The sequence below is a fragment of the Camelus dromedarius genome, chromosome 4 (assembly GCF_036321535.1).
Source record: "Camelus dromedarius isolate mCamDro1 chromosome 4, mCamDro1.pat, whole genome shotgun sequence".
In the NCBI taxonomy this organism is placed as follows: Eukaryota; Metazoa; Chordata; class Mammalia; order Artiodactyla; family Camelidae; genus Camelus; species Camelus dromedarius.
Window position 1 is genome coordinate 95,671,036 of NC_087439.1, and position 24,933 is coordinate 95,695,968.

General features: G+C 49.7%; 1 protein-coding gene across 26 annotated transcripts in view; it reads left to right on the forward strand.

Moving 5' to 3' along the window:
- LRRFIP1 (LRR binding FLII interacting protein 1) overlaps nt 1–24,933 on the forward strand; it is a 142,934-nt gene that overhangs the window by 65,555 nt on the left and 52,446 nt on the right. For 15 of the 26 annotated variants that reach the window (XR_010380746.1, XM_064485319.1, XM_064485317.1 and 12 more), the window contains exons 2-6: nt 12,093–12,179; nt 18,627–18,644; nt 21,917–21,964; nt 23,548–23,592; nt 24,146–24,196. Coding sequence is in view for 25 of the 26 variants with exons in the window: in XM_064485319.1 (XP_064341389.1) it covers nt 12,093–12,179; nt 18,627–18,644; nt 21,917–21,964; nt 23,548–23,592; nt 24,146–24,196 (249 nt within the window). In the remaining variant the exon portion in view is untranslated. The remainder of the gene's footprint in view (nt 1–12,092; nt 12,180–18,626; nt 18,645–21,916; nt 21,965–23,547; nt 23,593–24,145; nt 24,197–24,933) is intronic. The other 11 variants (XM_064485316.1, XM_064485313.1, XM_010996328.3 and 8 more) reach the window with 3 other exon arrangements.

Genomic DNA, 24,933 nt, shown 5'->3' on the forward strand with positions numbered 1-24,933 from the left:
CTGCTCTGTAACTCATCTCAGTTGATTTTAATGGAAACATAGTGTTTTAAATGACCAGTTAAACTTTAGTCCTTAACCTTACGGCCTTCAAATCGTCAGGTAAAATTGATAAACTGTGTCTGGTTTATTTTGTGGCTTAAGCGCTGACCTGTGTCCTGAACCTGTGGCTGGGCTGTTTCAATATACATGGCCGTGGGGGTGGGGAGGGCATAGCTCAATGGTAGAGCGTGTGCTTAGCAGGCACGAGGTCGTGGGTTCAGTCCTCGGTACCACCACTAGAAAGTAAATAAATGAATAACCAAACTAATTCCCCCTCCAAAAAAAAACCATGGCTGTGTGGCCATCCCACCCCCAAGTTTTAAAGCTGTGGCTCACAGCCCCGTCAGAGCCGGCCCCTTTTTTATAGCAAGTTTTTAACATCCTTATTACTAACCTGAAATGCCATTCCTAGGTGGTAAAATCTACCTTCCCACATAATTTCAAGTCAATATAATGTTTTAACTGCAACAGTAAAAAGAAGTAAAATGAAAGTAAGTTGCAGTAACAGAATATGAGTGTTGTGACTAAGTCCTGGGAAGGTTCTGAGCAAAGCCATGTGTACCCTTCCCTTGATTTCCACGCTGATGCCGTTCCTGGCATATTCGGTGTGTGTTAAAACTACTCAGAACGTATTTGGATTTATATGTGAGTTGGAATCAGTTTGTAGATCTGAAAGTTATAGTGTGGTTTTTCTATCTGCCTGAGCAGCCAGTGGGAAAGTTCCTCATCGTCCGAGTGCAGGATGGTTGTCATGCCGTGCCCTGCCCCCTAAATGCCATTAGTCCCCTGCTCCAATCACTGTGACTTCCCAACCCCTCCCCCAGCATTTCCAAAATGCCCTCTCGGGAGTTGGCACTCTCCCCTCCATTGGCAGCTGTCACCCCAGAGTGCCTTCCCCTCCATAGCCATCACGACTGCAGTCACGGCTGTAAGAGCAGTCCTCTCATGGGGGAACTTACTGTGATTGCCTGAGTGAGGGTTTGGAAAGATGAGATTTCAAGATGGGAGTAAAGCCACACGGCAGCGCGTGGACCGGGGGGGGGGAGGGTGGACACACTTGGTACCGAGGACAGGATGGCCACCGTTTCTGAGCTGCCGGCTGGTAGGCTTCTCTCCGGTCCCGCCTTGCCCGGTCTACTTGGTTGCTTTGAATAGCAAGCTATTTTTAGAATCTCCTGCATGTGAGGGGTTGGGGGTTTACATAGAAAATAAAAGTTGGTGGCTGTTTCCACTTCCTGTAGCAAAGTCAACTCAGCAAAATGATAAAGATTATAGAGGAAATAAATCAGAGATTACAAAATAGAAAAGATCAATAAAACCAAGGTAAACAAAATCAACAAACCTCTAGCCCAGTTCACCAAGAAGATAAGAGGGAGGATCCAAATGAACAAAATAAGAAATGAAAGAGGAGAAATAGTAATTGATACCCTAGGAATACAAAAAAAAGAAAATACTGTGAACAGTTGTATGCCAACAAAGTGGACAACCTGGAAGAAATGGACACGTTTCTAGAAACATACAGCCTGCCAAAACTGAGTCAAGAAGAAACAGACAATTTGAACAGACTGATCGGTAGAAGTGAAATGGAATTTGTACTGAGTAACAACTGCCTGGAAACAGAAGCCCGGGACCAGACAGCTTCGCTCGGGAATTCTAACAGACATACAGGGAAGAACTTAGACATCTCCTTCTCAAACTATTCCAGAAAACTGAAGAGGAGGGAATACTTCCAAATTCATTCTGTGAAGCCACCACCACCCTGATACCAAAACCAAAGACACTACAAAAAAAGAAAATTACAGGCCAATATCTCTGATGAATATAGATGCAGAAATCTTCAGCAGAATATTAGCAAACCAAATCCAGCAATACATAAAAAGGAACACACACGTGATCAAGTTGGACTCACCCCAGGGTCGTAAGGATGGTTCAGCATAAGCAGATCAATCCATGTGATCTGCCACACCCACAGATAAAGGACAGAAACACATGATCATCTCAATAGACGCAGGAAAAGCATCTGACAGAATCCAACATCCATTCATGATAAAAACTCTCACCGAAGTGGTTATAGAGGGAACATAATAAAAGCCATTTATGACAAACCCGCAGCCAGCGTCACACTCAGTAGTGGAAAACTGAAAGCTTCCCACGAGGTTCAGGAACAAGACGAGGATGCCCACTCTCACTACTTCTGTTCAGCTTAGTTTTGGACGTCCTGCTCATGACAATCAGACAAGAAAAAGAAATCCCAGGTGTTCACATGGGAAGGGAAGAGGTAAAACTGTCACTATTTGTAGATGAGAGAATATTCTATATAGAGAGCCAGCCCTGAAGTCTGCACACAAAAACTATCAGAACTAATAAATGAATTCAGCAGGGTAGCAGGATGTAAGATTATTGTACAGAAATCTTTTGCATTTCTTTACACTAATTATGAACTACCAGGAAGAGAAAGTGAAAAAAAAAATCCTGTTTAAAATTGTGTCAAAAAGAATAAAACACCTAGGAATAAACTTAACCAAGGAAGTGAAAGACCTCTATGCCGAAAACTATAAAATACTGATTAAAAAAACTGCAGATGATTCACAGAAATGGAAGACTATCCCATGCTCTTGGATTAGAAGAATTAATATTGTTTAAATGGCCATACGACCCAAAGCAAGCTACAGATGTAATGCAACCCCTATCAAAATACCCATGACAAAACACTCACAGAAATAGAACAAATAATTCTAAAATGTATGTGGAGCCACGGAAGGCCCAGAGCTGCCAAAGTACTCCTAAGGAAAAAGAACAAAGCTGGAGACATTACCCTCTTAGACTTCAGATAATACTACAGAGCTACAATAATGAAAACAGCAATGGTTTGGCACAAAAACAGATGCATAGATCAATGGAACAGAATAGAGAGTCCAGAAATAAACCCATGCACCTATGGTTAATTAATCTACAACAAAGCAGACAAGAATACACAATGGAGAAAAGACAGGCTCTTCAGCAAGTGGTGTTGGGAAAACTGGACGGCCACATGTAAATCAGTGAAGTTAGAACCCCCTCACACCACACACAAAAATAAACTCAAAGTCGTTTTAAGACCTAAATGTAAGACATGACACCTTAAAACTCCTAGAAGAGAACACAGGTAAAACAGTCCCTGACGTAAATCATAGCAGTATTTTCTTAGATCAATCTCCCAAGGCAAGAGAAACCAAAGCAAAAATAAACAAATAGAACCTAATTAAAAGTAAAAACTTTTGCACAGTAAAGGAAACCATAAACAAAACGAAAAGACAACCTACGGAATGGGAGAAAATATTTGCAAAATGGTGCGACTGACAAAGGCTTAATTTCCAAAGTATACAAACAGTTCATACAACTTAATAACAACAACAAAAACCCAAACAACCCAATCAAAAAATGGGCAGAAGACCTAAATAGACATTTTTTCCAAAGAAGACATGCTGATGGCCAACAGGCATACGAAAAGATGTTCAGCGTTGCTAATTAGAGAAATGCAAATCAAAAACACAGCGAGGTGTCACCTCACACCGGTCAGAAGGGCCATCGTTTAAAAGTCTGCAAATATTAAGTGCTGGAGAGGGTGTGGAGAGAAGGGAACCCTCAGACACTGTTGGTGGGAATGTAAGTTGGTGCAGCCACTATGGAAAACAATATGGAGGTTCCTTTAAAAACTAAAAATAGAGTTACCATGCGATCCAGCAATCCCAGTCCTGGATATATATCCAGAAAAGACAAAAACTCTAATTCAGAAAGATACATGCACCCCGATGTTCACAGCAGCACTGTGTACAATAGCCGAGGCATGGAAGCAGCCTAAATGTCAGGAGATGACCGGACAAAGGAGTTGTGGTGTGTATGTATATATTACTCAGCCAAAAAAGAGAATGAAATACTGGTACTTGTAGCAACTGGATGGACCTAGAGAACGTCATCCTTAGTGAAGTAAGTCAGACAGAGAAAGACAAATACTGTGTAATACCACTTATATGTGGCATCTGAAAGTAATACAAATGAATCTACATACAAAACAGGAACAGACCCAGACAGACTATGGTTACCAAAGGGGAAAGAGGGGAGGGAAGGACAAATGAGAAGTTTGGGATTAATAGACACAAACTATTGTACATAAAATGGATAAACAACAAGGACCTGCGGTATAGCACAGGGAATTACATTCAATAGCTTATGATAAACTATAATAGAATATAATCTGAAAAAAATAACCAAATTACTTTGCTGTTCACCTGAAACTGACACAGTATTGTAAATCAACTCTACTTCAATAAAAAAAGGAAATGATGGCCACTCAGGAGAAGGATTCCATGCCACAGCCCCGCCGTTACTCTGTACCGTCTGCACCAGCCTGGAAGCGCGCGGCAGGTTGTAAGTCACTTTAGCACGGCTCTGTGTGTGTTCTCCAGTGAACCCGAGCCTTCAGCTTGCCCTTCAGGAGCTGTGTTCCTTCCTCGTTCCGGGAACAGTCACACGTGGACAGAGGCCCCTCTTGCTTCTAAACAAAACTGGTTCCTGGTCACACTGTGGACTTCAGCTGCATGGAGCTCCTATTACATGCACACAAGTGAACTTTATTTTCAAAGCAATCTTATACCTGAAAATAATTTTAGGCTACTTTAGGAAAATATAAGGAAAAGGGAAGGATTGAATTACTGTAAGAAAATGTTAAATATCATAATTGTCATAAGAGAAAAAAAATCTGCGGCGTAATTAAAGGAGTCATTTTCAGAGTATTTTTCGTAACATAAAAAATCGCTGCGCTCGCTTCGGCTGCACGTCTGCTGAAAGTGGAACAACGCAGAGAGTACAGCCCCCTGCTCTCCTATCGGTGCCTTTCCAGACCCCAGGGCTTTCTCAGCTGAGGCGGAGAGAGTGATGAGAGCATCCCAGGCCGTTTCTCCAGAGTCGCCCTGGACATGGAGCGCCTGACCCCCTCTCAGCTTCCGTGTAGAGTTCCGGAGCCCCCCAGGGTTTCAGAGCAGAGTCAGAACTTGCTCTGTGACTGCCGGATGAGAGGTCTTGGGATGTGGAATTCCACACAACGCTTGAATCCCAGGAAGGCTTTGAAGCTCAGGAGAGGTACCCAGTCGGGACTCCAGAAGTCGTGTGGGGCTTTTTTAGAAAACCCTTTTTTTTTTCTTTTGTTTTTGCTGGAGGTGGGAAGCTAGAAAACTCCTGAGGCTACCTCCTGCAGCATCTCTGTCCCCTCCAAGCCGTCAGGACTTCTGGTGCACTGATGTTTAGCATGTTTCTGTTTTTGAAGATGGCAATGGGAGGTCAAACAGGTAGAAGCGACTAAAGGATACAAATGCCATTAGACGCCCAAGACCCCAGCCTCGCTGGGATTGGGGTTCAGGGTCCTGGGGGGGGCGTGCGGCTGCACCCCGCTTGGGTGGCATCTCCCACTGTTTAGGAAACCTCCACTGCAGGCAGGTCCAGGGAGGAAGGAAGCTGTGTGGGGACAGGGCAGGCCTCTGCCCAGGGCTCTCCCCCAACCCCCGTCCTGGTAAATAACTTCTTTCCCGTTCTGCACTGTCCCCGGGCCAGGTGGGCTGTCCCTGAGTTCCCTGACCCCGAGGAAAGGAGCATCCTTTGTCTTTGGGTGACTGTTTCGTTACCACTTGGAATTTCTGGTCCTCCGAGCGGGAGACCTGTCCGGGTCACTGGAAGAACAGACGTGCAGCTGACTGTTTCTCCCGCTGACTTTTGTGTCCCTGTCAGGTAGAATCCACGTCTGCTCTGTGTCTGGTCTGGACCTAGAGCTGGCCGAGTTTCTGGCTTAGCGCTGAGGCCCATCACTGAAGAATAACTGCCGCCTTTTTCTTCTTCACGCGGCCCTCCGGCCCTTCTCCAGCCGGGCCCAAGTCTGTGCTGCCCGGAGAGGCATTTCAGAGAGAGAAGTGTCGTTCTGGTTGTCTGTCTCCCCAGCCAGCCTGTGTGCCCCGGTGGCTGGGCCCCCTGGCCGACGGCCTCTGTGCCTGGACCCTGCGGGGCGCTGTAGGGCGGGGGTCCCAGACCCCGGCTGGGTCACTCGGCCGTGTTTAACCACTTGTTTAGGAGGCCCGGGTCTCAGACTGGGGCTTCCTCGTGTGTTTTTAGCATCTCTCAGACCGCACGTGTCACCTCGGCATCAGAGTGCTGTCTTATGTGTCTCTGGTAAAATGAAACGTAAAAGTGGAATTTCGGCGTCAAGGGCTCAGCTTTTTAGGGCTTTTACCAGGCAACTTTGGTGACAAAAGCAATCTTCTCTTCCCAGCCATCCCCACCGTCAGAGGACGCCTCACTTTAAAGCCCAGTGTCTGTAAAGCTCTGTTTATGGGATTCCGAGATCGGATCCGGGAGGAAGGGTGAGGTTGTGTCCCCCGTGTGGGGGATGGGACTGTGTGTCAGGGAGCCTGGACCTCATCAGAGGAGGCCTGGCTGGGTCAGCCCCCCCTCCCCTCCCTCCCCACCTCCCTAGTCCTGGAGGCGGCGGCCAGAATGGCGGCCAGAATGCTGAGGAGGGCCTGGGTGGTGGGGGTGGGGGCGACGAGGGTTTTTAGCAACAAAACCAGGGGGACCTTCTCGCAGCAGTGAGTGTGGTTTTGGTTTCAGGGTGCCTTCGTCTCCTTCCTTCCTTCCTTCCCTCTCTTCCTCTCAACCTCTGTCTCCTTCCCCTCCCCCTGCCCTTCCTTCCTTCCTTCCTTCAGAAATGTTTGCTATTTATTATGGAACATGTCAAACATACCGAAGCGGAGATGGGATAACAGAAAGCAGAGGTCTTCGGCCGGAGGGAGCACCAGCACCCCCCGGGGGCGCCCGAGGGGCTCTGACTTGGTGGGCCTGGGGTGGGGCCTGAGCTCCTGCATCTGTAACAGGCCCCAGGTGCTGCTGCCAGAGGAGCAAGCCCCCTCAACCCCCCCCCCACCAGCACCCCCAGCTGTCCGCACAGCCACCTTCCCGCCCCAGCCAGCGCACTTCGCGTCCCCATGGGAGGGTTTAGTTTGTGACTCAACAGAGTGGTATTGGGCAGAGAAGCGAGGATTGGGGTCCAGAGCCCCACCTTTTCCAGGGTCCCCCTTCCCGCAGAGGACAGTGGACTAAGGGTGGAGCTGCAGGCCTGCAGCCACCTTTCCATTTGGTTCCTGTAGGGAGGGGAGAGAGCTGGAGACCATGGCCCCACACCAAGTTGTGGGGGGTCAGGGGGGAGGGAGTGCTGCCCTGAGGTCACAGGAGCAGGCCTGGGGCTCAGTGCCCAGTGGAGGACCCCCCAACTTTGACCTCCAGTGGGAGCTGGAGGGGGACGGCTGATGGCCATGGGGGGCATGTGCGGTCCTGGATCCCAAACCTAGCCAGTTGCTCTTCTGCATCTTAAATTCCATAAGTCTGCCTACTTTTGTCCCTCCTTTCCCTTTGCCATTGTCATCTCCCTCGGGGTTGAGAGCTTGGTGGGGAGGGGGTCGTGGTGGAGAAATGCCCCAACTCCAAACCTGGGGCCTTTGAGGCCGGAGGTGTCAGCAAATCCACGTGGGTGGGCTTAGGTTTGGGTGCGCATCCTGGGGCACAGGCACCTGGGGGTGGCTGCGCGGGGCTCTCCTCCAGGTTCTCTGGCTCCTGGGACCACAGGAGCCTCCTTCTCCGGACACCTGATGCTCCCTGCAGCGTCCTCGCGCCTCCCCCTTTGCATGTGTCCTGCCTCTGCACCCGCTTGTCTTACCAGGCTCCCTCACTCAGAAGCAGCTCTCACTTCCTGGGTCTCCCCTCGCCCCGCCCTGGCTCCCCACGTTTCAGCCAGAGCCGTGTTTCTAAAACAGACCCCGCTGTGTTCCTCCTTAACGCCCTTCAGCGGTTCCACGTTCCTTCAGTATGAGGTTCCGGATCCCAGGCCCTCGGGACTGCTCCCCCTCGTCATCTGCCCCTCATTCTGGCTTCCTCCTCTTGGCTCTTCAGGGGTTGGCTTAGGGCTTCTGTCCTCCGGGAAGCCTTCAGGACACCCGGGATGGGTTATGTTCTCCTCCGACACAGCCCCCGCACGTGTTCTCCCCCTACTGTAGCCCTTGTCACTCGAACACGGTCCCTGATTGCTTTGTCTGCACCTGCTGAGGCTGGGGCCCTAAACTGCACTTTGAAAGTCCCTCCCCGCCTGTCTCTGCAGCACTGAGGCCACATGGCCTGGAGGGGCGGCCTGCCTGGTGACGGCCAGGAAGCTGCAGTCCCCTGCAGGTGAGGAGCGGAAGGTGAAAGCATGCGTTTGGAAACTCAAACAATCTGACACGGTGGTGACCTCAACCACGTGAGTTTATATTTTACAAAAGTGCCAGTCCGAGATGGGTTTGTCCTGCACACCGGAGCCCTGGCCGGGGGCACACCGAGCCCCGGAACTGCTCCCCAGCAGTTGGCAACCGGAGGGCAGGGCTGGGCCTCCCACGAGATGGTGGGGGGGGGATGAACTTGGCGCCTGCAGGCCACCATGGTGGGCCACAGCTACCCTGGATTTTTTTGTTCATTTAATGACTTGATCTTATCAAACGTTTCCTCTGTTGCTCTCTTAATGATCATTATCCGTGATGCTGTGTGTCTCGCTGTTCCGTGCTCTTGGCAACATCAGTGTTGTAGGGTGTATGGTGCTGTCAGAACTGCATGTGGTTTTTCTTTCAGGCATCCCCGCCTGTCAGGGCCGCTCTGCTGATGCTAGAGTTGTGCTAATGAGGTTGGCTCCGCATGGGCTTTGTGCCGCTTTAAATGTTGCTCCATGTATCCGTTGACTTTTCGCCAGAGTCCCAGAAGCAAGCCTGGTTGTTACCACTTCCTGTGTCATGAGAGCCTGTTCTCCACGTATGAGTCATACAGGAACCCTGTGAGATGTAGGTGCTGCCTGTGGTGACGGTTACAGGCATTTGAACTGCATTGAATTATTTATCTCCTTCAAATGCTAATCTGGGGTGAAGACTGACCGCGGTTGACCTGTCTTCAAGGTTGGCAGGCTCGAGTCCTCATAAGGAGTTTGTCCTATGACTTGGTTCATTCGTGTGGTTCCTTTGTCAACCCAAGCCCAGGTCCCTCAGATCAAGGCTTGTCCTTGTGGACATGACAGACATACTGGGTGGACGTGAGGACCAGGAGGAGTGGGCAGTGACGGGAGCCTTTTCCTGGAGGGAGGGAGGCCCACCAGGGTAGCTGGGCTCTGACTCAATGTGGTTTTGGAGGCCTGCCAGTCTGGTGGAGAGGCCACACCAGGAGGCAGGGACTACATGCTCAGATAAGTGGTCTCTTCAGGGATCTTTGCCCCGGTTCTAAACAGAGCTGGACCAGAGGAGGGTTGGGGCTAAACAGACAGACTGGGGAGGAAGTCAGCTTGCAGGTGCCGGGCTCCCTCAGGTCACAGAGACACTCATGCTGCGTGAGCGGGAGTCATCTCAGACCTCACCTCCTCCTGTCAGTTCTCTGTTGCTGCAAAACACATACCCACCGACGGAGCGACATAAAACAACACACATTTATCCTTCCACAGTTTCTGTGGGTCTGAAGTCTGGGCACGGCCTCCTGGGTCCTCTACTCAGGGCCTTCCAGGGCTGCAGTCAAGGTGCCAGCCAGGCTGCATCCTTTCTGGGGCTCAGGGGCCTGTTGCCTGCTCACGTGGTCCTTGGTGGTATTCTCATCCTTATGGTTGTAGGACTGAGGTCCCTTTTCCTGCTGTCAGCTGGGGGCCATCAGCTCTTAGAGGCCCCCACATTCCTTGTCACATGGGCCCTCCCAGGCCTTCTCACACGTGGCAGCTTGCTTTTGCAAAGCCAGCAGGAAAGTCTCTCTGACTTCCAGGCCTACTTTTATGGGACTCACCTGATTAGGTCAGGCTCACCCAGAATCAGCTGTCTTTTTATTAACTCAAAGTCAGCTGATGAGAGACCTTCATTTGGAGTGCCTTTCTCTTGGTAATAGAATGTAACCCAGTCTTAGGAGTGACGTCTGTCACACTCACAGTTCTGCCCACACTTGGGAAGAGGAGCATGTGGAGCATGTGCGTCAGTGACGGGAGTCTCGGGAACCACCCTGGAAGTCTGCCTGCCACACTCCTCTCTCCCGTCCTCCTCCGGCAGCCCCTTCCCTACTTACATTCTCACTCCTCTGCCCCCTTACTCTTCCTCCACGCCCTCCCTTCTCTCTCCCCAGCCACCGCCCCCCCAAGCTGTTGGGCTGTGGCTGCCTGGTCTACACTGGCTTAGACCCTGAGCCAAGAGGCTCGGAGCCCACACCAGCCCCAGGAAGGGCGGGGAGGCAGCTACACTCACTGTGAACAGAGGCCTCTTGCTGGCCCATGGACGGGGCTGGAGGAAGTCCATGTGGCCAGATGTCAGTCTGTCCAGCCTTCCCCTCCTCTCCCTCGGGTCTGGCTGGACCTTTTTTAGGTCCTAAGCCAGTGGCCCATCACAATGTAACATGGTTTAGAAAATCAAGAATGGCAATGAAGTATCAAAGTCCTGATACAGTTGTGGTTTTTGACACCCTTAATTGGAAGGACCCGGGCTTGGGTTGATAGAGGAACCACGTGAACAAAGCAGTTTACAGAATGAACTCCTTATAAGGACATGAGCCAGCCCATCTCCGTCAGATCAGTGATGGTCATTTTTCCACTTAGACTAGAATTTAGAAAGAAGATGAATCTGTAATTCTATACAATGTGATTATGGGGTTGTGGAGAGGGACGTCCTTGACATCAGGACCCGCTGTCCCCATGTGAGCCTGCGGTGCAGGGTGCCCAGCCCGTGGGGAGAAACTGCACAGTGAGACGCTCGGGCCACCTCACTGCTCGCGGGCCCCACCTACCACGGCAGACGCACGCTGGCCATCTCCGGTGGCTCCGTTTTGAGATTATCTAGAGAACAGTGAGATGTCTGAAAGCTGTCAGGACGGTTGGAAGAATTACAAGTATATTCCCATAAACAATTAAGTGGAGAGGAGGGTGTAGCTCAGTGGTAGAGCATGTGCTTAGCATGCACGAGGTCCTGGGTTCAATCCCCAGTGCCTCCGTTAAATAAATATAAATAAGTGAAAACCTAATTACCTCTGACTCCAAAAAAAATACAATGAAGTGGGAAGGAGGAGGGATTTGTCTGGCACCGGAGACCTGCAGCCTGGTCCACTTGCACCATTTACGTCCTGGGGCTGCTGTGTCACCTGCGATAGCGAAGGAGCACGAGGTTGGCAGAACGGGAATCGGGGCTCAAGTGCCGGGCCCCACAGCGTGCGTGGGTCCGGGTCGAGCACTTTAAATGCTCTCAAGTAGAATGTGGCACATCAGCTGCAAGCTGACAGGTAGTTCGGGGGGGGGGGGCAGGTTTTGTTCCAGTGTGACATTTCTAACACCTAGCACCCCCCTGGCACCGCTCCACCCCCGTCTTAGACATCTTGAGGAAAGCGGGGCTTCCCAGCACTGCAGGAGCCGCCGGGGAAGCCGAGGGCAGCGGGCTGCAGTGAGGGGAGGCTGGACAGGAGTTCTGGATGGCAGGGTCCAAGCCCCAGCCCTGTGACCTTGGGTGGGTCTGGTAGCCCCTCCAGGCCTCTGCTGCCCACTCTGTGAAGGGAGGGGCGGACCCGGTGACCCGTGGTCTTGTCCAGCTGTAATGCTGTACTCTGGGCATCTGTCTTGGCTCCAGAGGAAGGCAGACTGCCCAGCCCTGCCACTTCTGGGCTGTGTGACCTTGGGTGAGTTACCCTCTCTGTGCCCTAGTTCCCTCATCTACAGACTGGGTATGGGAACAGTGTCTCCCCAATAGGGCTGTTATGAGGTGTCTGTGGCAGAGTATGTCTGACGCACTCAGAATAGTGCCCACTTGGCATTTAGTAAGGGCTCCATAAAAGGTCGTGATCATTGTTACTGTAACCACGACGTCACTCTGACAGCCCTTTTAACTCTGATGCATGTGGTGCGTGACTGTATACGTATTACCCTCCGAACGAGAGCATCATTGCTAACCGTGTCCTGGAAAGGATCCGCTGGTCTGTCTTCTGATAAACCCTCTCCGGGTCTGTTGCAGGCGGAGGCCAGACTGGCGGCAAAGCGCGCGGCGAGGGCTGAGGCTCGAGAGATCAGGATGAAGGAGCTGGAGCGGCAGCAGAAGGAGGTAACGCTGGGCTCCCCGGGGGTTCTTCTCTCAGGGGTGTTTCCTGTAGGCAGAGCATCCAAGCACAGGGGCACCTGTCTGTCAGACGTTGCTCCAGAGGCACTTGTACCTGCAACTTTGGTTCAGCATTGAGCCAGGGTGCGCCATCGCTCAGATGCCAGACGTGCCGTCCTGGACACTCGACCCGTCAGGTCCTGGGACGAGCCTCCGCACAGAGCCACTTGCTGCTCACGTCTTCCCAGCCCAGTCTTCTGGCCGAAGGAGCCAAGAGGGGCTGGTTCTGACTGTTGACCCAGAATCCCCATCCTCTGAATTAAAATGTGAAGGAAGAACAGATTATCCCTTTTTTTTTTTTTTTTTGCATTTTTTAAATTGAAGTAGTCAGTTTACAATGTTGTGTCAATTTCTGGTGTGCAGCATAAAGTTTCAGTCATCCATGCACACACATACATTCGTTTTCATATTTTTTTCGTCATAAGTTGCTACAAGATATTGAATATAGTTCCCTGTGCTCTACAGTAGAAACTTGTTGTTTATCTTATTTATAGTATGTCTCTGCAGACTCGAACTCCCGAAGATTATTATCTTTTTAAACTAACCAGTCTTATTTAAGAAGTACTTCCCCTCTGTTCTTTATACTTTTTAATGGGTTTCATGAGGCCTGAAGCTCGTTTGTGGCACAGAGAGCAGAGCAAACACTGGATGGAACAGCCAGGGAAGAAGCTGTCCCCGGGAGGGCGGAGAGCGCTGTGCTCGCTCAGCACTGTTCATGCTGTTTGCTGCTCCTTTTCACCGTCCTGAGCTCTAGCCCGAAGCCACGTGGGCAGCGCGAGGGCTCTTTCACTCGCAGGGAGAGAGACGGGCTTTCCTGTGAGCTTGAAGCCCCGGTGGCAAGTAAGTCTCTGCCTGTGGGCCCCACCTCCTCCTGTGGCCTGGCCCTCGCAGGGTCTGGGAGCAGCACGCCAGGCCCTCTGGAGGGCTCTTCTTGGTCAGAAGATGTGAACGGTCTGTGTTGGAGAGAGAGAGCCACCTGCCTTCCCTGGGGCTACTTTTCCTACAGAGTCTGGCTTGGTTCACAGAGCCAGATTTTCAAAGTTGAGCCAGCATTCTCAAATGTGTGAGGGTTCAGATAAAAATCTGTGTTTCTCTGTTCTCTTAAAGCCATTGCAGATTCTGCTGTATTCCCAAGGTCACATGCTCCAAAGGGGTGAGGGGTTCGCGGTCATCCCCGACCTGCCCAGTTTGTCACCCTGCGTGGAAATATGTGCGCAGGGGAGGGGCATGGGCAGGTTTGAGCCTGAGGATGAACACGCTTCCATGTGCCTCAGAGAATGGGTTGAGGATTACTAGAAACTCAAGCCCAGGACATCAGTCAGGAGAGTCATACGTCGGTCCCAGTGACGGGAGGGAGTGATGGGGACGGAGGGGACGCAGTCCCTGGGAGAAAGGCCACACTGGACGGCAGCAGTGATGTTGGGCAGTGGCCCGAGCAGGGGGGCGGTAGCCACACCTCCACCGAATGTAGTATCACTGGTCCTGCGTTTACACGTGAACGAAGGCTGAACAAACATTTGAAAGTAGATCAACCAGCACGTCCTCCCTCATTGCTGGAAATACACACATGGTTGTAACTTCTAGTTTTTAATGATATTTTGCCTCTAGAACTAGTATGGTATTTTAATTTTTTTGTGCCTTTTTTTCCTCTTAATTTACTCAAGCATGGATTCGGCATTTTCTTATTCCCTCCCCACTACCCCCCTGGAATCAGATTCATCATTTTAAAACTGGAGGTAGAGATTCCTGAATTTCCATGTTAACTGTTTGGGCTTTACATTTGGGCTGAAAGCTCCTAAGGCACCTGCAGCACCTCCCCTCCCCTGTCACCTCAGCTAAGGGTTCATACCCGTCCATAAACAAACTCTGGGGTCTGAACTTGAACCTGACCAGGGGTGATTAGTACAGGACATGCTAAGAGACGTTTTCAGGAAAGTCTCTGGGGAGAGGTGCTTGGACTGCGAGGTGGAGGAAGGGGATGGATCCGGTTGTTTTGTAGACCTTTGGCCACCCACTGTCTGAGCCGCTGTCACCTGGGGTTTTGGAATCACCCTGATTCCTGTACGTTCAGTAGCTCCCCGCCCCTGTGTGAGCAGGACGCAGCCAGCCCCTCCCCACTCTGGAAGCCAAGCGGCCATGGAAGCCTGGGGTTATGGCAGCTGCTTGGTCACAGTGCTTGGGGTGGGGGGGTGCTGCGTCCTCCAGCCCCCGGCGCCGGCAGCCCCGCCCTCACAGCAGCTCATCCGCGCTCGCCTGCTTCTGCAGCCCCCAGCCTTTTTTATATCAAGGCCTGAAAAGCGCTATAGGAAGAGTTTTCCAGAGCATTTTGTTACTCATCGAGATTTTTGCCACAGTTGACTGAGTTCCCACTCTGCGCCCTCCTCCCCTGCTGGGGAGTGTTTCTGCTGGCCTGTGGCTGTCTCCTCCGCTCTGCTGTTGGAGCTGGTCTTGGGAGGAGATGGCAGTGAACCTGTCAGGGGCCCTGCCTTTGGTTTTCAGGGTGGTGTTAGTAATCATTTATCATTCGTCTCACGAATAAGAGAACCTTACTCTCACCAAAAATACAAAGGTAAAATTTCTACAAAACCACGGTGCAAATGAATTATATGGTATGTGTGTATATATCTGTCTTCCAAATTATAATATATTCTGTCTTTAATTATGGGCAGAATTGAATTAAATATATAGTTGATAACATAACCAGAGTACTACTCACAGTGTTCTTTGGCAGAATTTCTTAATTTAGAAAATAAAAGTTGAGAGGAGCTAAGCTAAGTAAGAAACCATCTATTTGATGGGCCTTTCTCCCTTTGAGTCGAAGGAAGTCCCCTTCTGTTCCATTTTAATTCTGCAGCATGACAGTAACCTGTTGCTGAACTCGTGCATTTTTGTTGCAATATTTTGAGCAGCAAAAACACATTTGCTACCCAAGGATGGGAAACTAAGTCCTGGCCAGTTAATTTTGGGATTGTTAAATGGGCATCAGATGTCAGCAGGGACGTGACTGTGTGGAAGGTCCTCCCCCACCAGCCCCCGCCGCACGGCCAGACCCTGGGAGCCCCGCCACACTCACAGGGCAGCGGAGCCCCGAGGACTGAAATGACGCAGCCCCGCAGGAGCTGAGATTCAAGCCCAGCCCCTGTGCTGCGCGGCCTGCCCTCGGGTGTCTGGTGCCTGTTAGGGACCTTGGCCTTTGCAGAGAAAATCTGATTAAACCCTGGGAACCCAGATAAAAAAAACGCCACAGTTTGCCTCCCTTGGTCAAACAAACCAAGTGTCGTTTGGTTGGTAGGTGGCGTGAGAATCCTGGAGTTCTTTATTCTACCAGTATGACACTGAGGTGGTTCATGGGGATGAAAATGTTTCATCACAATTCAAGTTCCTTAGAACGCCTCGTCCTCCCTGCTGTGAGCCCACGACAGGCAGGGAGACAGGGAAGGCGCCTTCTGGGCGGAACTCAGCCCTCCCTCAGGAGCAGACCACAGTCGTGATGGCCCAGCCCCGTGCTGTGAACCATGGGTGGGGGATGACACCGCGGGTGGGAGCCCTGCACGTGTCAGGGAGGAAACAGAGACGCGAACTCCGCTCGGCACAGCGAGCGTGGACGCTGAAGGAAGAAGCTGCCAGTTGGAGAGCCGGGCCAGGCAGGAAGGCGTCCTGGGGGATGAGAGCCAGATCTCGGAAGGGCTGGAGGATGGAGAGGGAGGCCCGGGCCCTGGCCTGCGGGCTGTACTGATTTGTTCGCCCCGCAGCAACGATTCACACTGAGGACAGACTCGCTATCGTAAATTTAGCATCTTTGGGACAGGAGAGCATGGCCATCTAAAGTTTATGTCTGCTTCCTCAGAAAAGGGATTTGAAAGGTTTATAATAAAATAGGTGTTTATTTTATTAATAGTCCAAGAGGACTGGGGTGGGGCCGTGGGGGTCGGCTGGGACACACTGGAGCCCCTGGCACGTGGCAGCGTGAGCCTGGGTACCGGCACAGTCCGTGAGGGGGATCTGTCCGAGTTTATCGACCGGTAAGAAAAACAGACTTCAGACAGATTAGACAGTTTTCCCAGAAGCTGAGAAAGGGGCCAAGCCAGGATTCAAATCTAGAACTGAAAAACTGCAAAGCTTGTGGTCTTCCTGGTACACCTTCTGCCCCCAAATCATGTATGTAGTCAACAGTCAACCCAAGGGGCCGATTCCGCGTGTTACCCCGGGATTAGAGGCGGCTGAGAGCGTGGGCGCTCGGCTGGACCGGAGCGTGCATGGAGCCCCGGCACTCTGCAAGTGCAGGCAGACCTGGAAAAACCAGTTTTTCCCCTGCTGCTGATTCCAGGCACGTTATATATAAACACAGAACGAGCCATTGTGTCAGCCAGAGGGTGACAGAGAACAGGGAGTCAGCAGCTGTTCATCTGTTTCTTTCTTACATATGCACTCATGAGATTTTACGTTGTGGGGGACTCTGTAACAGAGGGAAAGAGCTTTCTTTTTCTTTCTTTCCTTCCTTCCTTTCTTTATCTTTCTTTCTTTCTCTTTTCTTTTTGTTTCTTTTCTTTTCTTTTTGTTTCTTCCTTCCTTCCTTCCTTCCTTCCTTCCTTCCTTGTACTGGGGATTGAACCCAGGACCTCGTGCCCACTAACATGCGCTCTACCCCTGAGCTAGACCCTCCCCCATCTGGCTGTTTCTTGACGTGACCCGTGCCCAGGGCTGGGGGAGGGAGCACGTGTGCACCCGTGTGTGTGCGCCTCTGGAGGGAGGAGGGAGGCCAGCCTGCAGGTTTGGGCTGTGCTTTGAGGACCGAGGACGGTGTGCAGGCAGCACTCCTCAGCCTCCCCTTTGCATATCATTGCATATCACATCGCTGGGCCTGGCTATTCTTAGACCTAGCACCACAATTTGAGGTTATACAATCTGATAGCCTGGGGCACTGGCATTTTAAGTTGTTGAATAAGTGGAAATGAATATGCTTTGGAAGACCAGTGTTTAAGTAGTAGGGTTTATATTTTGGTGTAAAAATTGAGAAACACCATCCCTGTTTCCATCTGGTGGCGAGCCACCCCACCTCTGCACAGGTGCTTCCAAGCAGGATCAAGGGTTTCCTTGACAAGGAGATCAGCCCTGCAGGCGGACAGAGCCTGTGAATGCCTGGAGAGCAGTGACTGTCCCTGGGGGCTCAGGAGAGCAGGAAGCTAGTGACTCCATCGGCAGGTTTCAGAGATGGGTTGTGGTTGAAGCCACACCAGTGCCTGGGACCCTCCAACGCCAGCATGGAGAGCGCACACAGCGGGGAGGTGAGCCACGTGCCCACCCCGAGGACAAGGGGGCCGCGGGCTGGCTGCAGACCTCAGACCGCCCAGGCAGCCCCCGCCTCCCTAGCAGCCCCCACACTCTCCAGGATGGCTTTTCTCGCCTGCAGGTGGCGAGAACCAACAGCGTTAGCTGTGCTTTGAGGGGTTTATAAGGATGAGTCCTTTCTAATAGACTCATTAAGGAGCATATGTAGATACTCGGGAAATGCAAGTGAACCTTTCACTTTGTGTGAGAACCTACACTGATGGGGAAAAAATGGCAGTACGATGACCAGGTGATACGATGATTAATCAGGATGCATCTCTTTTGTTGCTACTGACCTGATAAACGTTGTTGGAGGTACAACATTTAATATAGTCCCAGTGTTGGATATATCCATCCATGCATACCCAAATAAGACTGGAAGCACCAAGTCTCAGGTCTTACCGTTGTGGCAACGCCTTGAACAATGCTTGATTCAGTAAAAATTTTGTGGAGTGAATGGATGAATTGAGGGGATGAATGGATGAAGGAGGTACATCTTCCCCAGGGATTTACTACAAAATTAGGAGAAATCTCTAGAGCAAACTAACATGTATGAGAATAAGCGTTTTAAAATTTTTTCAGTTATAGTCTAGTAGTCATTCCACTTGGCTGGAACTTTCCTGGTTTTATTTCTGTCTGCATGAATCAGAACATAAAAGCAGTTTTCTTCACTGTTTGTGAATTTGACCAGTTGACTTTCCAATTAAATTTCTGTACTTTTGTTTTGTTAAACTTTTATCACTGTGAAAAGAAATTTTAAATTGAAGGTGAATGTCTTTTTCCCATTAATAATAACAGATTATACAAACTTCTGCATCAGAATGGTAGCACAGTTCTTGTAGACGCACGTGGAAATGCCTGTGTTTCACCAATACACCTAACGTATAGAATGTAAAATGTTACGAAATTATGAAGCACTTCAGTGAGACGTCAAGAGTTTTTTAAATTAATATTTTACTAGTTTTTATTCACATATCTGAGTATTTACAGAACTCTTCTCTCTGATGTTTCTACTTTTGTAATTGGATTTTATATTTCTTTCTCCGTTTCTTTTGTCCTGTATAGATCTATCAGGTTCAAAAGGTAGGCTCTTCCTTCTTGCTTCCTGATGTGCATGCACTTTTTCCCTTGCCAAGGGCCTGCTCACCTTTCAGAAATAACGCCTTTGATTGAAAACACATGCAAGTTCTTACTGCTTCTTTGCTTTGCCTGTCAGTTGCTTGGAACAGGAATGCTCAGGTCACCATGAAAAGCAGCCGTCCGCACACACTTCTGTACGAACTGCTTGTCCCATCCCCATGTTTCTCAAGAAATTAAAAAATCCTCTAAGACAAAATAAAATCCCACTTCAGAATTTGGAAAAACCTTTTGAAATCAGATATTTAAACAGGAAGATTATCCTTTCATATAATTTTCTTAGAAGACATTTAAAATATCAGTGCGTATTGCCATCCATAAGAGACTATTACATACTGATTTTAAAATCTGAGCAAAAAAAGAGATGATATAACAATAAAATCCAATAGCTTAGAACAGACCTGTCTTTTCTGTCCCCAGTGTTCAGAGTGCTAACATGCATCTCTGTTTCTGTTCCAGTGTTTTGTAGAAGCAGCTGAGGTTTAGAAGCAAGGGCAGTGGGCAGGCCAGACACAGAAAATAAAGAGAAAACACCGTCACTGACTCCTGATGCAGCAATAATGAAGGAAAGTGTGAGCGGTTCCCGGAGAATTTATAGAAAGTGTAGACAGTGAGTCTTTCCCATGAATGAATTGTTGTTACTTAGGACGTCTATAATAGTTTTTTTTAAAATTTATTTTACAAATTTACAGATAAAGAAGAACTATATTTGTCTTTTAGAGAAACTAAGAAAATCAAAACAAGGAGACTTAATTTCATAGATTAGAACGTGCAGGCCCTTAAAACACACTATGTCAGTAAATTTAAAACTCTGTCTTTAGATTGCTTTACCAGCTCCAGTTCCAAATTGCCTCTCCTTCCTGCCCCCCTCACTCTGCATAACTACTGTCCCCCAAAGTGTCAAGAAACCAGTTAGGCAGGTGCCAGGATCTCTTTGTACGTGGCTAGTTTTTGCAGGGTCCCCTTGGAAATGTGTATCAAAGCAAGGGTCTAGGTGGGAGTTTACCAGGTAAAAGGTGAAGCCGGGGGCCGTCACGGTAACCGGCGGAGCAGGACATCACTGCCTGAAGCCTAGACCGGGGACTCTCATCTGTCCCTTCCACTTTGAGTCATTCCCGTCTGGGCTGAGTCAAGACTGTTTTCTTCTTTCTAACTCCCCGGGGATAGGCCATTAGCACGTTGTCAGAACAGCCATCTGTATACCAGGTAAAACTGGAGGGAGCTCAGGACGCCCTCCATGTAAAGGCGGGTACACACGTTTATAGTAAAGATGTGCAGCCCGGAAGGGAAGGCTCTCCTTGTCTCTGAGACCCGGGAAAAGGGAAAGGAGGCAGTAAGGTTCTCTGCCGGCCCGTTGGCTCTTGGGCATCACGTCTCTCTTCTGCTGAATCAAAGCTGTTTCTGAAAGTCAGGCGCCTTCTGCACCCGCGCGGCTCTCGCTTCCCTCTGCATGACTCACCGGCTAATCATCGCGGCTTCCGTTTGAAATCTTGCGCACTTTCTGCAGTTTGCCGTGTTGCCGCCTCGCTCACCCCAGGACTGCTGGTTGACCCCACTAACTGTTCCTGCGGGCGTCCTCCCTCCACGGAAGGAGAGGACCTGCAGCTGCAGTTCCAGCAGCTGTTTACACGGCCATCTGTGAACTCGACGAAAGCCGTTCCACGCTGTGTCTTACTTTTATCATAAAAAAAGAGCGATGCAGGATTTGATAGAGGTATAGAATCGGCAAAAAAAAAAAAAAAAAAAGGAAAATTTGGAAATAGAAAAACTAATGACACACCTTTTGGAATTTACTTTCTGCGATTTTATGTAGGCTCCCTCCTTTTAAAAACAAAACGTTTTCTTTCCGTCTTTGTGACTAAGCCGTAGGGTCCAGGGAGGGTTGACGGCATCACACGTCCCCTGCTGGAATTTGACAGCGCGAGTTGGGGGAACGTGAATTGGGTCCCAGATAGCTGTCAGCTGTGGCATTTCACTTAAACCGATATTAAAACATGACCTGGGGCAGTGCTTGCTTTTATTCCCTTTCTCGATTTATAGCCTCAGGAAAGGGACTTACAGAAAAAGACTATGTCCTCTTGACGTTTGAGCTCTTACTGGTGGAATTGTTAAAGAGTTGCCAGGTTCTCCCTCCTAATTTTCTTCTTCCAATTTTCTTCTTACCACCATCTCTAAGAGGAAGGGGCAAGACCATCGGAAAGCCATGTAGGTTAAACCTGGCCAGCCTTCAGAGTAAACGGAAACAACCAGACACAGCCGCAGCGTGCTTTGGTAATTGTAAAACAGCTTCAGAAATTGGCTTGTCCTTCTCACATCCAGACTTTTCCTTCCAGTGATGAGCTTTTAACTTGCAGGAGGGAACTCTCATCCGTGTTTTACGATATGGAGGTTTGGCTGGTTGTTTTTGATTTTCTGATTGGAAATTGAGGGAGAGGTGAGGACAAGAGCAAAGCCCCGTTGTTTGAGACCACACCTGGCTTCCCACCTAAATGCGGGATTGCTGTATTTAGGAATAATAGTAGCCACTGAATCTGCTTTTCTAATTTTAACTTGGGCCATCGTGGTTTAGACAAGCGAGGATAAAACCTGGGGGTGTTAGCAAAAGAAAAGGCCAAATGCAGTGTCTCTCCCCTGGGCCAGGACCTCTTCTGCAGCAGACTGCTTGGCCGAGTTGCTGAGTGGCGTGCTGTGAAGACAGCCTCAGTGCGGGCATTCCCGGGGCCTAAATTTAGCCCCACTATCAGGTAGCTGGAGCAAGCGTACCAGAAGCCTAGGGGCATCACACAGCTTCTCCCGCTTTTCCTCTGGTTTTCGCGTTCCTGTTGTAGCAACATGGGCATGGCTGTCAGCTTCTGCTTCTCCTAAACAGTGTTTTATTCTTGCAGGAGAATGGCTCTGAAGGCATGAATCGCTTTGCAGAGGGGCTTGAGATGCTGTTGGGCTCAGTTGAAATTCTTGGTCTCTACGGAGGCCGCCCCTCGCCCCAGGAATGCACTGTCCTGGGCCCTCTTGTCCTGCCCGGAGGGAGCGGGATGGGGCCCCAGGCCTCCCGGGGGGCGGCTGCCTCCGCAGAGCCCGGCCGCGTTATTCCCGGCTTCGCCTTGGCTTGCTCCCCTCCGCGGGTGGCTTGGGCAGCACTTGGAAATGCGTGTCAGAACAGTGTCTAACACACTTCCCGTTTCACTTCTTGCCTAATTTTCTTTCCTTTCTGTCTGTAGAAATACTACGGGCTGGATACGAAGTGGGGTGACATCGAGCAATGGATGGTAGGCCTTGAAAATGACTTTCAGAAGCTTAAAGGGTCTGTGATGCGATTCTCGCCCGGGTTAATTCCATGCTAGGTTCCTGCTGCCCCTAATCCAATACTGGGAGGCTTCCTTCCAGGGACTGCTGCGTCTGGCCTGGTGGTTTACCTCCCACGGGGAGCCTGGTTAGAAACGGCCCCGGCCAGGCGCTTTGTCAGGTCTGTTCAGTAGCAGCTGCTCCTGGAGTCTCCAGGCCAGCGTTTGTGGGGGTCCCCACCCCCACCGCCTCCCGACCTCCCCTGCAGAGGACTCTGCACTCGGGACCCTTAGGTGGGCGTCCCCCAGCGTGAACTTTCCGGTGACCGTCCCACCTAGCCAGCTCTAGTGGGGACCCAGCTCTGTTTCCTTCACTCGTGGTTGTGGTCAGCTGCCCAGTCACCCTCATCACGACCGTATCCGCCTTCGCTGTTGGGTACCCCCCCTCCTCGTCCGCTGTGCCTGAGAAACCACTCTTGTTTGGTGAGAAAGTGCCGTGACCTTCTCACACCATTCCCTGGCACCGCTTACCTGTCTTCCAGAGTCAGTTAAAAGCTGGTCCATCCCTCACCCTAATGATGCCCATCCTTATGAGCCTCCCGGAGGAGGTGTTACCCCACAATGGGAGATTCTAGAAGAGGGGGCATTCCGCCAGCTGCCCACTGGTCCCGAGAGACACGGCTTCACTCCTTCTCTTAGGAATTCATCCACCTCTTCCCGTCCTGGTCACCTTGTTGACATCATGTAGCATTTGAGAACCTGGCCAGTGTGGAAATGTCCTCTTAAATGTCCCTTATGCATGAAATAATCTAAAGGTGTATAAATTACCTCCTAACAGCTTAGAGACCTGTGTAAACATAGACGAATAGTTGCTGAAAATAGAAAAAGCACACAGTCCCTCTATTTAAAAAATTATTAACTTCAACCTCTGGTAAGCGTAAACCATTATTTTAGGCTTATATGGCACAGGCAGATGTATTTTTATCAAATCTTAAGACACAGTTAAAAGATGTGTCATTGTTTTTTTATACCACTGAGAAAGGAAAAAAATGTTGCTAATTAAAATTGTGAGCAACTTTAATCAAAGTTAAGATGTGCCCCAGCTTCAGAGATGTCCAAATGCAAAGAACTGTGTGCATCTTAGAATGCACAAAAAACGGTAGAGAGGCTGACATCCTTATTAGCTCTCTTAAGGAAATGATTTCTCTTCTGCTTCCTGAAGAGAATAAGGTTCTGAATGTAAGGGGAAAAAAATAGGTCGATTTAAATGGATCAGATTATAGATTAGGGAAAAAAAATTTCTCACTCAATTTCTCACTCAACACCCACTTGTTTTTAAAGCCAAAATGAAATATGTTAGTAATTTGTGTGCTGAAGTCCTCCGTCCCCACCCTTAGCAGAAAATATTTCCCCCAGTGTTACAATTGAAGCCTTTATGCAAAAGCAAAGAAAATATTTGTTTGACATTCACATCAGAGATACTGTGTTACAACGCAATGGGACTGTGGAAGGCTTCTCCTGTGTCTGCCTCTGACCTTTCTGTGCTGTTTCCTCTGTTGCTTTGGTAGGAAGACAGTGAGCGCTACTCACGTAGATCCAGAAGGAACACATCGGTTAGTACTGGGCCCCTTCATTACCCACGGGTTTGCATGGCTGAAATGCATAAATTCTCTCTCTCTCTCTCTCTCTCTCTGTCCATATATATATATATCTTATGAAAGAAATTAACTAACACTGATACCATTACCTAAACAAAGACTGTGAACTCAGCTTTTAGCATTTTGACCTAAGTTTGAAAAATTTCTGAGTGTTAATGTGTTCATGACAGTTTTTGAACTTCTTTTTGCTACTGAATACCCACGAATGATTTGCAGAGTAATAAACATTAAGGTCTGTATGTGTAGGTTACCAGCCAAGTAAACTCCACAACTTCAATGAAATTAATTTGAAGCCACATAATCCAGAGGCAGCCCTCTGTTAGACAGAGGTGCACAAGCAAAGCCCATCTGGTGAAGACCTAGGTTCACGTCCACTGAGATTTTCAGAGGGGCTGATCTGCCCACGGCTGAGCGTGGGCTCAGCCGCTGCCCTCTGAGAGCTGGACGTGGTTTCTATGTGTTTGTCACATTGTCTCCTCATGGTTGTTTTCATCCTTTCTCTCACTAGGCTTCTGATGAAGATGAACGCATGTCAGTGGGTAGCCGTGGAAGCCTGAGGGTCAGTAACAGGATGGCTGAGTTTGCATGGTCCAGTCTGTGTCCAGGTTCACGCCCTTCCGTCCTTGCCTTCCAGTTCTTGTTTGTTATCCTGTGGCCTCACAGTCAGTGTCTCACTGACGGGATGCTTCTTTAAAATCTATTCAATGTTGGGATGTTTTTTGTTGTGTAGAGAGATTATTAATAAGCATAAGCACTTGTTGGGGGAAGGTAGATGCACGAGGTCCTGGACTCAATCCCCAGTCCCTCCATTAAATCAACCAACCAACCAACCAACTGACCAACCTAATTACCTCCCCATCGCCAAAAAAAAAAAAAGAAAGCAACACACACACACACACACACACAGGCACTTTTATTGTGTCTTTCCCCCAAGAGTGGAAGTCACCATTTTCCCCCGTTGTCCACATCACAGAACTGCCTGCTTTGACTACGCCATCTCGTGGTGGGATGAAGGGGGCGTGGAGGCACGGGGCGCGGTCTGCCCTGACAGAAGTCCGTGTGCCTGTGTGTGTACATGCTGCCCAGCAAACTGGAATCCCGGTTAAAGCAGCACAAGAGTTAAATTAACTACTATTCAGCGATGTTTTGTGCAGCCCCTTGAAAGCTGTGGGAGGCTGCCTGGAGGAGAATCGGAGCAGGTTGGCTCCGTCCGGCCCGGGGCCAGTCAGCTTCAGGAGCCTTTCCTTTCATCAGCTGGAATGGAAGCGCTTCATCCCTGAGAGGCTGATGGTTGAT